Source organism: Macaca thibetana, chromosome 5 (genome assembly GCF_024542745.1).
Source record: "Macaca thibetana thibetana isolate TM-01 chromosome 5, ASM2454274v1, whole genome shotgun sequence".
NCBI lineage: Eukaryota > Metazoa > Chordata > Mammalia > Primates > Cercopithecidae > Macaca > Macaca thibetana.
The window spans coordinates 163,101,491-163,119,044 of record NC_065582.1 but is presented as its reverse complement, the minus strand read 5'-3'; the positions used below and the strand labels follow the sequence as shown (position 1 = coordinate 163,119,044).

The window sequence follows — 17,554 nt, the reverse complement described above, 5'->3', positions numbered from 1 at the left end:
GAAGAAAATTACATTTAAAATTCCTAAATGACATTTATGCAGCTTTTTATTTTATTTCTCCTACATTTCAATGTTCCTACTCAGCAACATGTAACTAACAAGACCCTACAGCGCCTTTACTGTGAATACAAAAAAAAATAAGCTGGTTTAAACCTTAATTTGCCACTGATTGCTGACGCCCAGTACTCACAACTCTCTTAAGTACCCCTTAATGCTCCGTTTTCACTCACAGTGAATGGCAAGACAAACAATGTTTAATACAGCCCGCTAGCCGAATTATGGCATTGCCAGCATTCCATCCAATTAATGGCAGAGATAGATGTTTTGTGGTGATTCCAAATGCAATCTTCCTCAGGTTAGACAGCTAGCAAAACAGCAATCCTGCATCTTAAAGCCACTCATAGATAATACCAGCTTATCAGCAGATTTTACTGTAGCCCACAATGCTGCAGGTAACAATAAAGTGGGCAAGAACTAACAGACAGTGGCACTTCCATTCCAAACACCCAAAGACAATGCGTAAATGAACTCTGCCTAGTTTAAAGTAGCTCAAGCGCTGTTTACGGAATCCCATTCATCATGGATTTCACCATTATGAGGCAGCTTCGGGGTCCCAGCTGAATTAATACCTACGAACTTATTTGTTTTACAACTTCAAGCCAAAATCCTTTGGTACTTCCCCCCGTATTAAAAAATTTACATTTGTACCTTAACAATTGCAGGGTTTGTTCTGATCCTGTGATTGTGATTTGCATGGTTCTGGGTACTGAGACCACTGCATTCATTATAACTTAGCTGAGTGTTGGCTGGTGCCAGTAAGAGCTTCTTAAGCTAGAAACATTATCAGGAAAAGGGAAAAGCAAGTAAAGTTATGCATCTTTTAAGCATTGGAATAAGTTATTGAAATTTTAAATGTAATTTATTGTAATTATAAAAGTTAATTCTGTCATTTTATTTATGTCACACCTTAGCGCAATAGTGCTACAGGAAATATGATATTTAAAGAGTAGAAAAAAGTTTGACATTATACTACCAACTGTGAAAATATTTCCTTTTTCCTTCCAATTCAATTTCTAGAATTGTATGCATAAGAACAAAAATGCAAATATGCCAATTATTATACAAGTAATAATAGTGAAAAATAGAAGGAAAATCTCAAATTTTCCAGCCATAAGGGATTACTGAATAAATTGGACTTGGTGTGATCTACATATTTTTTTTAAAAATAATGCAAAAAACATCTTTCAAAAATAATTTCCAAATCACTCCTAGGTGAGAAAAGCTGCCTTGCTGAATGAAGACATGGGAGTGTAGTGTGGGGGGTGGGGGAGAATAGATACACATTTTCTTTTCAAAAACCCAAATAAGTCAACTGGCAACAAATGAAAGATTTTATGATGCTTTGAACCATGTTTCATAACCTAGTATATGAAATTACTGATTCAAAGAATGCCTGAAATAAAAGAATGACTATCACTGATTCTAGAAAAGAAAAAAAGGATTTGTAAGTAGAGTCCTGGCCTGTGGATCAGGAGACGTGGGTGCTGACACAGGCAAAGCATTTGCTGTCTCCTGACCTCTGTTTCTTCATTTCACTGGATGACCCTCAAGGACTTCCTTGTCCTGACATACAGTATGTCTCTGAGTCAGCTACTCTTCCCAAATGAACAAATTGAATAGATGAAAACAATCTGATATCAATGGAAAGGAATCAGGGTACTAGGGAGCAAAGCCAATGACACTAACAAATGGAGAAATTGGAGAATAAATAACAATTACTTATGAGATATTCTCTATATCAGAAACCTCAAAATCCAATGGACTCTAAGTATGGCCTCCATGTATTTGCATAGAGTATTTTTAACATTTAAAAACTTAGTGATAGGAGAGTAACAACCTCCAAATGGCATGTGAAACACACTATTAGAGTCTGGAGGATCATGGCATCCCATAATTTACACAGCATGCCCTTATATCAGACTTACAGCAAATGACAAATGGCTACCACAGATGAGAAGGTAAACTGTGTCTTAGAACTAATAAAACTCTGGTCAAGCACTGCATTGAAAGGAAAATTCTCTCTTCATTGCCAACAAATTCAGTCTTCATTGTCTACCATAAATTTAAGTAACTTGGGTGGCAAACATGCTATAGTTTTTCAGTCTTCATAAGAAATACGGATCCAAAGTCTTAAAACATTGCATATTTGTTGATCTACCAATTCTAACTCTAGGATTGTATGTATAGGAATAAAAATGCAAATATGTCAATTATTATACAATTTAAAATAGTAAAAAATAGAAGAAAAAACTAAATATCCACCCATAAAAGATTGCAAAATAAATTATAATATTTCCATACAATAAAACACTATGCAACCATTACAAATTATGCATATATTTAAATTTGAACCAATATGTTCATGATATATCTTAAAAGAATATTGCAATCATTTTTATATGAGAGGTTATTTGAAATCACAGGTGAAATTTTTAGTTTTTTCTTTTTAGTTGTCAACATTTTCTAAGTTTTCATCATCAACATAAATAATACTAAGAAAAATACACATAACAGGAAAAGATAGTAAAGAAAACAATTGCAATAAGATTACATGAAGATGTGTATTATCAACATTTTTAAACAGAGAATCGCACAATTTGCAACTCTGAGTGTGCTTGGGGATTGCTTTGGCATCATTCTAAATGAAAAAATCCAAACCTTATTGTGACTACATCATACCCATGCAGCGGGTAGCCAGAGGCAACTCCAATTCCTGCTAAACAGTAGGAAGGGTTCTTACTAGAGACGGCTCTTCTGCCTCCTGGGGTGGAGGGGTGCCGTCAGGCATGGAGGAAGGACTAGCCTCATTGTCAGTGGTCACGTCTCCATCTGTCAGCGCATCAAATGAGGGCAATCCGTCTTCATCCACAGGGAGACTGTCCAGTGTCTCTGTGAGGACTGCTAGCAAGTTTGCCTCATTCTCTTCATCTATCTTCTGCAGAAACAGAAAAAACCAGAAGATGTGAGTTGACACTGGGAGGCAGGTAACACTATGCATCAACATGTTTGACCAAATGAGTGAACCATATGTGAAATCTAGAATGCCCATTCCAGAACACAAACATCATATCTTTCTCAAACTCCAAATTCATGTTTTGGTCCAAATGACACAATTAATGAATACTTCTACTGCACTAATCTCTGATGGTTGAGCTGCCCAGTTTATCAATTTGTTATGTCAGCGCTAAAACTGCTGTATACAATTCTTCTTGGTCATAGAAGTGTTTTCCACTTGCTCACGTTTTCTTTCCCTGACTAAAAGAAAAGATTGCGAGAATCTTGGAGCTTGAGAGAATTTTAACCATCATCAATTTCATTTTCAGATATAGTGTTTGAATCTCCTATACAGCATACCGCCCAAACTGTCTAGACAGCTCTCTATTTGAATGACACCAGAAAGTGGAACTATACTGAGAGCAACTATACACTTTCATGGTTTCAATTATAATCTCATCACTGAACACTCCAAAATCATTTATTTATTTTGCCCCCTGATATCTCTCCCAACTTTAGTCATAAATCTCGAACTGCCTACTGGACACTGCTACTTCATAATAGCTCCCTCATCCCCAAAACCCAAACTCTACAACTTTCACAACAAAACTGCTATTTCTTTTGACTTCTTTAGTTCGGGTAACAATTCTTCAGACTCAAACTCTGGACCTATTTTGACTCTTCTTTCTCTGATCAGTCACTGAATGAAGTCTTACTTTGTAATGTTTACTAAATGCATTTATTTCTTGTGGCCGGGGCACTATTCCAGTGCACTATTATTTCTAATAGGGGCTCCTGCAAATATATCCTACCTTGTTTTTGACTCATTCCCACCAACACACTCTTAGAAAGCTAATCTTCAATCATTCACTTAACAAACATTTTTGAACATCTACTCTGTGCCAGGGACATCTGAAGTATGGGAGATACAAAGAGAAACAAGACAAAAGTCTGCCCCTCCAATAAACACTACTGTGGAAGGGAAGAACCTGTAAACAATTCATTATAAAATATAATATTTATTTCAGTACTCTGTAAAAAACGTTCAAAGATTTCCAAACATGTACCTTGTTAACAAGGCAATGTGTTATATTCTATGCACGTGGACAACCAGTACCATCACTGGGCACATGGCATAGCTAATCAATGATTACTTGCTAAATAATTCATTGATCTGTGTTTATTGCCAACAATATCTTCTGGACCATTTTCTTTTCCTTCTTTTAGCACTTCACATTGTTTGTCCAATCTGACCTGCTTCCAAAGTCTTCTTTTTAAAGTTCTGTACGCTATGACATTAACAATATGAGCTAAATTATCCCACACAGATTTTATTACAAAATGCACCTAAGCTGCTGACATCTAATGAAGCTAGCAGTGCCCACGCTTCCTTTCTCTCTAGCACTGAACTCCAGTTAATTGACCTGACAAAATTACAAGAATCACAGAATAAGACAGCTAATCAGAAAATCAAATTGTATTACTAGAGAAATTAAGCAGGCCTTTATCACGTATACATTCTATTTTCACATAAAAATTGTTTTCCTTCATTCCTGATCAGCCTCCATCCAGGAGTAAAACTAAGGACTTCTTTTGGATTCAAGAGGCCAAGAAGAGCCATTTGTACTCCCCAGGGACTTTAATTGGCATTTTTTAGTTTGCATAATGCATCCCTCTCACGTCCGTGGATTTGAGACTGTGAGTCAAGTAGTTTGGGTGCAATGTGGTGTGTATAAAGTTTAAAACTTTAATGCAGGTGCTGGGCACGGTGGCTCATGCCTGTAATCCTAGCACTTTGGGAGGCCAAGGCAGGAAGATCACTTGAGGCCAGGAGTTCAAAACCAGCCTGGCCAATGTGGTGAAACCTCATCTCTATTAAAAATATAAAAATTAGCCAGGTGTGGTGGCACGTACCTGTAATCCCAGCTACTCGGGAGGCTGAGGCAAGAGAATTGCTTGAACCCAGGAGGCTGAGGTTGCAGTGAGCCAAGATCACACCATTGCACTCCAGCGTGGGTGACAGAGGGAGACTCTGTCTCAAAAAAACCCAAACCTCTAATTCAGGAGGAAAATCCTAATCAGAAGGGGTAACTGTTAACTTCAAAATGGTGCCACCTACTTCCATAAACTGACCAATAGTTAAAATCCAAATTGCACAAGTCAATAACTAAAACTTATTGAATACCCTCAAGTGCTCAGGTTATTGAATACCCTCAGGCCCTCGAGTAGATTCTTCAATCTACCTTCTTTCAATATGCCTTTGAAAGGACCCTGTATATGTAATTCTAATATTAAATAGACTGAAATAATATTCCTTATTTTCTGCCCAGGATCATAATCTGGTATCCACAGATTTCAGTAACTCCTTTCTTTGATTCCCCCACATACAAAAATTAAATTGAGATTATTTAACTGTTCTGAGTACAATTATATTTAAATGAAATATATGTATTTTAAAAATCATCTCAAAGTCATGAGATTTACATTATTATAACTATCTCCACATTATCTAATAGTTTTAGAAAATATATCAAATACACATGCACACACAGACACATATACACACTTTCAATAAATTGGACATTTTTCCAAGTATCCCGTTTTTCAAAAAAGGCTTATTTCATTGATGTCCAAAAATAGTTCCAGAAAAAGAGTTAAGAATATTTACCAATAAATGGATAATGTTGTTTACAATGATTTAAATTTTGTGTTTGGCTTTCCAGCAATACTACCAGCCGTTATTTGCTTTCAATCACATAATACAATAGCGCCTTAGCTCTATCCCTAATGTAAACAAACTACAATAATTCCAATCAAGTTAAAATGACAAAGAACACTTAAACCAACCAGTTTTCTCCAATGTCTTTAATAAGTCTGGGAGAATGTATAACAAATACAATGGCAAAAGTATTGGAGCTTGATAATGTCATAATTAATTTATAAGATCTGATTAAACCACCAACTATTTTAATTCCCCTCTCTACTGGAAACACAATGAGAGGGAAGGATTTGTAAGATGGGAGATTAGCATGGCGGCGTGTGTGTGTGTGTGTGTGTGTGTGTGTGCGCGCGCGCATTGGAGTATGTGGGTAGTAAGGGCTACTATTCAGCCAGTATCTATCATAGGACTGTAATGATTATTTACAGTCTGTATCCATTACAAATGATTATTCAATACTATTGTTATTATCTCTGTATGTGGGTGACTCAGGTGCTCCAAGACATTTATTTAAGTAAATTTGTTAGTGAATTAAGAAAGGAAACAAATGTTATTGTTTCAAATTATCTGTGTTTTCTTTAATCATAGGAAACTGAGAAGAAAACTTGATATTTGCTGATGACACTTTGTGTTTATGTAATGTTGAGTGGATATTGCCCCTCACTGTGGCAATTTCAATTAGTTTAGCATGAGTTTCAACAATCACACACCCCGGAGAAGGCAATGGATGTGACAGAGAGGACTCTGTTAAACAATTAATGTCACTTCCCATTATTGCTTTGGTCCCAATTTACAGAGCAAATAAATCAAAGTCACCGCAGATGAAGCACACTGGCCCACTCACACATGTCTGTTCACAGGTGACAGGGTATAGAAACACATTAGTCACCGCACTGACATTGCCAGATAACCTTTCAAAGACTCAGCTCTGATACTGCTTTCTAGTTGTTTGAAATTACTATTTTACAAAACGATATACTTCTTAGCTCCATCCGAGTTGGGAAAAAAAGAAAAGAAAATGCAGAGTGGGGAGGAAGAAAGAGCAGGTCACCAATTAGATAGTGATCTACAGCTACACAAACTAAGCTCAGCCTTGGAGCTGGCAGCAGAGGCGGAAGGAAAGGGAGAAAACAGGCCAACGGGTATTTCCACAGTGGAGCTCTGTGGCTATCAAACAGCATTTCCCACGGTGGGTGTCAACCTTGGGTTCTCCTTACGCAATGCAATTCTTCCGACCTAAATAAAGGTTTCTGTGACTATAACACCTTATTCTCTAAGGGCCCTCTAGGAAGAAAGAAGGCACATCAACAAAAACTCACTCACGGTGTAAACAATTTCCAGTGACAGATGATACACATGCATTTATACGGAAAACCCAAAATTTAGAATCTGCAACAATTCCTAAGTGTTACCATGTCATTAATAAATGATAGTTTAGAAGAGTCAACAAAATGAGAAGGTTTATCTCTGCTCTTTTGGACAGCTGTGTCCCTCTATGACCTGTACTAGTCTGACATAATTTAAAAGGCATAGTTGAAAGAAGATAGGTTCTGTCCCTTCAGGTGGCAGATTTACAGATTAAAATTAATAGATTAAAATTCTGAACCCAGTTTGTAATATTTGGGTCTTCTTCCTTTGCGCACAGTTGGCAAAAGGATCTTCCAACTGGTTATACATGGTGTGGCAGACAGTGCATTCAACTCACCCAACTGCACACAGAGGGTCAATAAATCCACTAAATTAAGGAGGAGAGGAGGGACTCTGAGATGCTAACTGCCACCTGAAGGGAGAAGTGCAGAGTGAATACTGCATGTGGTATCCCAAAGAGTTTTAAATGCGAGCTATTATGAAAGGACTATGCCCTGCTTATGTTAGTCATTTTTTCTGCATCTTGTAGGATTGCAATTACACTCTGTGTCCCCAGATTCTCACACTTGCTTGATCTCTGTTTGATAAAAATAGTTTAATAGCCATTTAATCACAGCTTCATTATCTTGGCTCTCTTAATGCGAATTAGGCCAGGAGAATTCTCGCTTCCTCATTATTCAAATCATCAATATGAAGGAAACAGTGGGGTCTTCTTATCATTCATTAATCAGTTTCAGTATCTTAGGTACTGTGTACTCAGAGATCAATCTGTGTGAGAGGTGACTTAACCTCTCTTAGCCTCTAATTATTTTTCTATACAAAATTTCATGTGATTATTTGCCTAATCCCTATTATGGAATTTTTTTGCACTCATGATTAATAGAAAAAAAAAAAAGAGTTGACAAAGGCCTCAAAATTCTTCAGGAAGGTGTTCATAAACATTTCCAGTGTATATTCCCATCAACTTGATTATCTGTATTTGAATTTTATTCTTTGAACAGGATCTACTGCAGACATTTAGCACTGGGCCAACTCCCCCCAAATACCCAGCATGCCCCAGGTTTCCTCCTTGCCCCATCCTGCTGACTTGGAAACAGCTAATGAAGACAAAATTAACTCCTACTTTAAGTGAGGCCTAATTAGGAAAGGAAATCTGCTAGAGTAACATCTGGTAATGTATTCCAAAGCCAAATATAAATGACATTCTTGGATTATCCACTACTTTGGATTATTGGTTCCACTAGGCCCCACCAGGAGTTCAAATAACTACATGGGAAAGCAACTTTTATAATAGATTCAGAAGTTCACATAAGAAATACAGTGGGTCAGAGGTGTGTCCCTTTCTTGAATCTCCATACATAAAACCCTGTACCTCAGTTTCATGCATGAATCAGCAAAAAAATTTGCATAAATGTACACATTTTGGTTCTAATGTATAAAGTTTGATTCAATATTTATAAGAAACTAAAGTCAAAATTTAAAGAAAACTAAGTTTTTTCCGCAATAAAATTTAAAAATAATAATCCAGAGTAGACTATTGGAATAGGATTTGAGGTTTTTAGCTTTTTTCTTTAACCCGTGCTAATTAGAACAGACACCACTTCACCGCATGTGTCTACTTGAAGTGGTGTGAGCTTTTGCTTACAGGTTGTTAAATATTTTGAATACCCACCTTCAAACAATTGATTTTTTCCCTCTTCTTTATCTTTCTTCTCTAAAATCCCTGCAATCCACTGTGGGTTTTGTTTTTGCTTCCTTTATACCCAAGTGTTGGTACTGACAGTATATCTGCCACTTTCTCACACATCCAACCAAAAATGGGCGGAATCCCACATGTAATGACTGAGAGGTTCCTAGCTCCTACCTCACTTAAAGGAGGAGTCCTTAAAATAACCCAATTACTTTTTGTTTGTCATACGAGATACAGAGCTGAGAATAAGGTATAGGCACTGGAAGGTGGGGAAAAAGAAAGAAATCTCAAGCATATGTGTGCAATAAAAAAATCAAGATAATACCACCTTACATTACATAACACATTATAAATGCTTTTTGTCCATTAATTTCTTACATATGCCCTGAGAGTTAGCTTATTCTTATTTTATTCCCATGAGAGATAAGCACATTATGTGACAATCTATTTTGCCCTGTTGGATGCCAAATTTGCTGGAATTTGAGGGCTAGTAGAAATAACATAAATTTTAATTTCACAGTCTGAGTAACTCCCCATGGGCATACAGGCTACTTGAAATACTATGTATGTAAATGTGTCTGTCCATATCACACCCTCAAGTTTATATCTCAAGTACACATATTTAAAACAGAATCTAATGCACATGTATATCTCAATGCCTTGAGTGCATTCTCTGATATTCAACTGTAGTTGACTATACAAAAATGTATAATCTGTACATACATTGTTCCTCTCAGTTAACCACTCTGAGGAAAGCAACGATCAAAAACCAGGGCTAATTCCTGTAAAAATAAAATAAGAATCAAGCGGAAATAAAATATAAACAAAATTGAAGAATTCACAGACATATTTAGACTCAAGGTAATCCATTTAATTCCAATTAATACACATATTCCTATTTAAGCAGGCATAAAACGTATATTCACATCTGTACTTACACTCCATTCTAATTGATTTGCTTATATCACACATTCATGAGTTAATAAACATGTACTGTACATGAGAAATTCAGTATTCTGTAGAGGTTATAAGAGCCAAAAGTATAAATACAGAAGTTCAACAGAAAATCCTAAAAATTCCTGGTTAATATATGCAAAATGAGCTGAAATTTCAGGGGAAAGGGGAAAAAGGTTCGGCGAGGTTGGGGAGGTCATGCCTATTTCTCACAACGGGAAGAGGAAGGAACTGAGTTGTGCCATCAAACTGGAGACTTAATAGGCCTGTAAAGAGTGAGCAAGACATTCTATTTGTTCTCAAGTTTAAACTAAAAGAGAAACTGGGCATGTGGGAAGAACTCCAGACTGGAAGTCAGGAGAATTAATCCTAGATCCATTTCCGCCAGCAGCTAGCTACATGTCCTCAAGTGAAACAACTCAACTTTCTGGCTGCGTTGCACAGACTTGAATGACAATCCCATAGGTTTCTGGTATTAGTCTGTTTTCACGCTGCTGATAAAGATATACCTGAGACTGGGCAATTTACAAGAGAAAGAGGTTTAGTTAGACTCACAGTTCCACATGGGTGGGAGGCCTCACAATCATGGCGGAAGGAAAGGGGAACAAGTCACATCTTACGTGGATGGTGCCAGGCAAAAAAAAAAAGAGTTTGTGCAGGGAAACTCCTGTTTTAAAAACCGTTAGATCTCCTGAGACCCATTCACTATCACGAGAACAGCACAGGAAAGATCTGCTGTCATAATTCAATCATCTCCCACCAGGTCCCTCCCACAACACATGGGAATTATGGGAGCTACAAGATGAGATTTGGGTGGGGACACAAAGCTAAACCATATCAGTTCCTAACTGGCTTCCCATTTGCCATCCCACCTCAATATTTCATTCTCAACACAGAAGATTAAGTGATCCTAATGCAACCTAAGTCATGTGTCACCCCTCTTCTGACCAGAGCCTCCGTGGCTTCTCATGTCTCTAAGACTAAAAGCTAAATCTTAAGAGTGCCTTACTAACCAAGGATCGCCATATAATTTGTCATCCAAGCAGAACCTTTTTGAGAGGGAGAGGGGACAGTGCACATAATCAGCTACTCAGGGATGAACCCAGACTACACCAGGCTAACTGGAATGTATGGTGGCCCTATACTCAGCCAGCTACATCTGACTCTGGCAACGCCTCATTCACCTATCTGAATCCTTCCCAATCAGTCTGATCTCCTCACTAGTCCACAAAAATGCCAAGCATTCTCTTGTCCTTAGGTCTTTGCACTTGCTGTTTTCTCTGCCTAGAAGGTTCTTCTGCCAGATGGCCACATGGATTGTCCCTTTGTCCCCTCATTTACTCAAGTGTCACCTTCTCAGTGCAACATTTCCAACTACTCTGTACACATTCTCCACATTTTCCCTACCTTATTATTCCCTCTGGCATTCATCTCTCTGACTCAACATATGTTTAGTGATTTATCTTCTTCATGAACTATCTAAAAGAGGAGGTCTGTGAGGCCTATTTGATTATTGTTGAGATACTTAGTATATAGGAGATGCTTAACTAAAATGAGTAAGAATGGTAACTAAAGAGTCTAATCTGTCCTGACAATATAAGAATATATGAATTTTCATTCTTCTTTTGTTGTTATTTTCTCTGTAATCCTCACCTCCTCCTACCCCTGGGCAATTTGTCTTCTGAATAATGTTTAGCTTAGGCTATGATTTAAATTATCTCACATTCATTTCACATATACCAGCTGATAGGCCAGGCAAGCAAGTGATATATTCTTTGTGGGGAAGAAAGAATATGAACAGCTATAGCTATATAGGGCCTAATTCTGAAATGAACTCCTAGGCAATGAATCTATAGAAGTAAATGTAATGCTCATCTTTTGTAAAAGAGGAAGTTTAAATGGGTCTTAAAAATGCAGAAATTAACCCAACTCTATTGTCTGGAAGGATACTGGGACACACCATCAAGCAATCAATTTGCAAACATCTTGAAAGAGTTGAGATGTTTTCATGAACAGATAATCATGCCAGACAAACCTACTCTCTGACCACCACTGTCAGGAGTGTTGACTCTCCAGTCAAGAGAAAACCATTGATGTAATCTATCTGGACTAGAGTGGTGAGCTTCCTCATTCCATACCGCATAACACAGTCATCTTCAAGCTGGGAATATATATTAATCTTAGCCAGAAGATTTTTAACTGTGTTTAATAGAACCCTGGACACTAGAATAGCTGGTATAGGATTTATTATAAATTTTAGAGTGTATGATATATTTTGTGTATTTATATACCTTAATGCATAGGCAATAGAAGTCTTTTTTTTTTTTTTAGAAAACACACTCAAGTGTGTTATTTTCTTATAATAAATACAGAAACACAGTGGAAACCACAACCAAATTAAGCAGCCAAATTGACTATTTTGTATTGTCTTCGGATTAAAAAAAATCTTGAGAACTGAGGGTGAATAGTTTAAAACCTGGAGCCATTTAAAAATACTCATTTCTATGAGGCAGGATTTTCTCAATCCTCTTCAAACAAAACAAAGCACAAAATAATAAGTTGCTATGATTGATAATAAGAAACTGCCATCATCTTAAATCCCAACCTATACTTTTTCTGTGCATTTAAATAATGCCATAGTTCTCTTAAATATTACTTTAGTAAATAATAATAACTAATAAATAGCGCTGATCTTTACTGAGTATTTTCTATGTTCCTGATGTTGACTTAATTTCTTTACATGCATTAATTGAAACACCCATTTAACCCTATTATTATGTGCAAATTCACATGTCTAATGAAAGGAAGAGTTGGATATTAATCCAGATATATCTGATGAAATATCATTCTCACACCCTTTCTTTATATAGTAGGATTTTATGGAAGGTATTATTAGAAAAATGAGTGGGCATGGGCTATTTTAATTTATCTTCATACTGGGGACTAAGAACTGAGTTAGAATGACATAGCATTTATTGATCATCAGCTAAAATCTAAGGTGGGAGATGCAGTTACATGCCATGAGGCACAGTTGGCCTTCCATGCAGTAAGAGGAGGTTGTCTTGCAAATGATTCTCACTATTTATTGCTGGCTGGCCCAGTGTTGGTTCATAGCCCCCCCCCCCCTTTTTTTTTTTTTTTCCTACTGGGTGTGATTTGCTCTTCTATTTGAATGTTCTTCCCTCTTCACATCTTTTGTTTCTATCCTATCCCTACCTCAAAGCCTACTTTAAGCATTCTCTTCCATGGGATTTTTTTTTTTAAACAAGTCCAGCTCTACTGGTAGCACCAAGTTTCTAATCCTTTATCAGAAAAACTTAGATCCATAGACAGAAATGCAGATTTCAAAGCCTCATCACAGACCACTAAATCAAAATCTCTAGATATGGGTTTCTGGGCTGCAGCACTGTTGACATATTAACCCAGATAATTCTTTGTTTAGGGGGCTGTCCTGTGGGTTTTAGAATGCTTAACAGCATCTCTGGCCTCTACTCACTAGGTGCCAGTAGCACCCCTCCAGTTATGACTACCAAAATGTCTCCAGATATGCCAACTGTTTCCTGGAGGCAAATTGCCCTCAGTTGAGAACAACTACCCTGGGAGGTAGAGCCTGGGATTCTGTAATTTTGATGAGCAACCCAAGTGATTCTGATAATCAGGCAAGTTTGGGTAATTTGCTGTTTTACGGCTGCTGAGTAGTGTGTAGATCAAGTTGAAATGTATGATTCTGTCTATGCTAGATTTATTCCCTCTAACACATATGATTCTAGATCTTAGTAGTTATTATTAACAGATTTTGATCTATTCTATGTGAATTCTTTTTCCCAATATCTTACATTAATGTGCCCAGTTGTTTTATGGTCTGTCCTTCCCTGTTGATTACAACATATTGGTTATTCACTTCCTGAATTTGTTTTTGATAGTCCTAAGGCAGCACAGTCTTTTTATTGCCAATCATTCTCTTTCTTCAACATCTTCTGACCATCACCATTATCATAAAGTTCATTTCAGTTCTGGAGTCTATTTTATTACACAGACTACATGCTAAGTGATTTTTAAGGATTTTCTTCTATATATTTTCACAGAGGTCTTAAGCACTTCTCAACTTTTTAAGATTTTTAAAAAAATCTCAAAAGAGGTCACAGGGCCTTATAACATTTTTATATTATTTGAAATAGGCAGTGAGGCAAAATACAGACTCCAAAGTTAGATTTCCTGATTTGGGGTCCTGAGCACATCACTTACAAGGTATGTGACCTTCTGCAAGTTACTTAACCTTAATAAAACCTACAATACAGGGCTGTTTTGAGAACTGACTGAGTTAATCCATGCAAATCATATAAAACAGTGCCTGGTATATAGTGAGGATTTATGTTTACTGCTAATAACAATATCATTATTATCATTTTCATGCACTAGATTGAATTCAAAAATAAGTGAGACAAAATATGGATTTGTTGAAAACAAATTTGAGGAAGAGATAAGACACGAACAAATGGAGTGAAAAAGGAAGAACATTCTGTACAATAAGGCTACACAATGTAGAAATTGTAAGGATGGTACCAAAGTTACTAAATACGTACTGCTCAAAAATTCCTACAATTTGTATAAAATTTATTATCTCCCAGTTACTAGTTAAGGTTGAGATGCTCGAGTAAACAGGCACGGTTTGACATGATCACTGACTGCTTGCCAGTTATTCCATGGAATGATCACCTTTCATCCATACTCAGCTGAATGACAATATCTACACTTGACATACCTTTCATTTGTGAACATACATGCAGACCAATATATTTACAGATACATATACATATGTATACATATATATGTATTTACAGATACATATAAACATGCATATTTATGTGCATATTTACAACTATTATATATATATCTTTACACATATTTATTGAGTGCATACTATGTACTATAATCTGTTTTCCAGGAACTTACATTTTAGTTTGGTGGTGAGAGGATGGCAGATAATAGATTTTATATTTATACATAGGGAGAATATGCACAGTATACATATGTGTGTATAAATAAAACATACACACATACAAAGAAAAATATATATTATATATAATCTGATATATATAATATATAATATATTATATATTATATGTGTATATATATTATATATATTATAATATATAATATATAATAATATATTATATATGATATTATAATATATAATAATATATTATATATTAATATATACTAATTATATATTATATAATAAGATGTTATATGAATATATAATAAAATAATATATAATATATAATTATACACACACACACACATACACACACACAGAGGAAAAAAAAAGAGGTAGCATTTGGAGCAGCAAGGCATAATAGCTAAGGAAGAAATGTTCTAGACAGGGAAAAGAGTAAGAGTAAGGGCCAAAGGCCCTGAGGGGAACTTGCAATGAGTAAGAAATTACTTTTTCATGGTTTACATATAGGTATAAGCAGGAGGGAGGTTATAGGCAAAATATTTAACAAACATCCCACAGGAACATTGATCAATCAGAACAGCAGCACCAGGACTTTAGCAAGGAGGCCTGCTGTGAATACCTCACAAAGCTCTGCTGTTACAAATTAGCAGACTATATTAACCCTGGGCATAACCAGTGTGTTTCAGACTATGTAAGGAAGAATAATTTCCTATTACAACCAGTGAGTTCTCTATAAGGTAGTATATTTGCTGACAAAAAGAAGTGCTTAGAAGGCACCATCACAGAGGTCAATGCTATTTGTTCATAAAGACTTAGCACCACAAGATATGTGTGAAATTGTGCAGCTGCAGATTCCTGACACTTGGATCTATATGGTATATTAAGGTTGGGGACACTAAGATGCAGGTAATGTCAAATGATCTGATTACTGTAATATCCTGGCAAAGGCATTAGAATGAAAGAAAATTGTCTCAAGGTGGTTGGAAGCTATTCAGAGGCAGGGTGTCCTTTCTGTGAGGCCATCTAGGGTGAAAGAAATCAAAGTGTGCTTCATGCTAATCCTCTGAGTCTTTCCAGCTCCTTTCCCCAAGAAACCAGGAGCCACGTAGAGCTTGGGATGGGGTCTTTGACTCCTTGACTAACTTTCATATTCCACTAAAGTGCTCTGCACAGAGCAACGGGTTGTCAATAAATGCTTGCTGAACAAATACAATATGAGAAGTTCATCTTCTCAATGACTTTGTATCTAAGTATTTTACATGGGTTTAGGTTTCCAAAGCATCTGAGCAAGTTTGCAATCTCCTAGGATTTAGCTACTGAGCTTCTTTTAATGCCAGACTGAGTGAACCCCTTGTGAAGAATCTTTAAATACTTCACACTGAATCAATTCCAAATGCAGACTCATTCATGATTATCAGTGGCTTATATGCATATGTGGAGAGCATGCACAGTGGAGAAGCATATGACATTGGGTTAGACAAAGTAGCTAATAACCTCAAAGGGGGATTTTTAAAGTGACTTTGACAACAGGATAAAAAAGCACATGTCCCTATAACAGCATGGAAAATGACAAGACAGGTGTAAATCATTCTGGATAAAAATGTAAGATTTACAGAATGATGAAAAGGAAAAACACGCCATTTAATAACGCCTTGCCACATTGTGGCTCCTATAATGATAGGGATGTAGTAACATGGAAACAATGAATAGAAAAAGTTGCATGGTCAACTCTTCCAACAGTATGATGTTGGAGATGAGAAGCCTGACATCCAAAGGGTTAAACAGACTTTCTCAATGTCATCTGGTAACTGATCTAATTCTACATCTGTTTTGGACCTATTGGCTCCTTAGTTTTTCTATTATACCATGTTGCTTATCAGGATAATGAAAGGAAATAAGTGTCAAAGACTCTCTCTCTTACATTTGCCATATGTTTTCTTTAAAATGCAACATTGTTTAACATATTGTAAATATATTACAATTTATTAACCTCCATGGAAATACTGGATTGTATTTTCATGTCTGTGTGTTTTTGATAACAAGCTTCCTGGGACTAAGAATCATGATTTTTGCATCAAAATCAGTGTCAGAACTTTATAACAAGAATTTTTTGGGCACCTACCATGTGTCTGGACACTGGGGATATAGCAATGAACAAAATAATTAAAAATTCCTGCCTTCAAGGAGCTTATTCTGTTGGGGCAAGAGAGATGATCGACAAAATAAATTACTATAAACAAAATAAATAGCTGTGAGAAATAGATGAAAGGAAAAGCAATAAGAACTCTATTTGTATTTAAGTAAAGCCAACATAGATTTAAAAATCAGGCTTATTTACAAAAACAGGGCACAAATATTTTTTCTTAGAAAAGGTTTCATACTGGGATAAAGGTTTTCTTCTGACTCTTACAGAGTGATAGATGCCTGTCAAGTAGTGACTCTCAATTTTGGCTCTAAATTTAATCACCTATGCATTTTAAAAAATATGCTTGCCCCTTCCCTACCCCCTTGGGCAATTAAGTCAGTATCTTTGGAGGTGGGAGTTAGTAATTCCCTCAAGCAATTAAGTCAGTATCTTTGGAGGTGGGAGTTAGTAGTTTTAAAATCTTCCCAGGTGAGATTCTAATAGAAGCCAGGACTAAGAATCACTCCTGTAAAAGATTAAATAATAGAGCCTTTGAGCAAAGGTGAGAATATTTGGTACGATCTATTGTGTGGGCTGAAGGAGAAGGCTTGCCCATCAGTGAGAACTAGCTATGGCATACTAAGATGCCCAGAATCCCTCACATGGGCCACAGAACATGGATGT

At 36.4% G+C, this 17,554-nt stretch overlaps 1 protein-coding gene across 5 annotated transcripts in view; it reads right to left on the bottom strand.

The window, feature by feature from the left end:
- PPARGC1A (PPARG coactivator 1 alpha) overlaps positions 1 to 17,554 on the bottom strand; it is a 685,828-nt gene that overhangs the window by 37,133 nt on the left and 631,141 nt on the right. For all 5 annotated transcript variants that reach the window (XM_050790682.1, XM_050790683.1, XM_050790680.1 and 2 more), the window contains 2 exons: positions 2,801 to 2,995; positions 709 to 831 (listed from right to left, as the gene is read on the bottom strand). In XM_050790682.1, the coding sequence (XP_050646639.1) occupies positions 709 to 831; positions 2,801 to 2,995 (318 nt within the window). The remainder of the gene's footprint in view (positions 1 to 708; positions 832 to 2,800; positions 2,996 to 17,554) is intronic.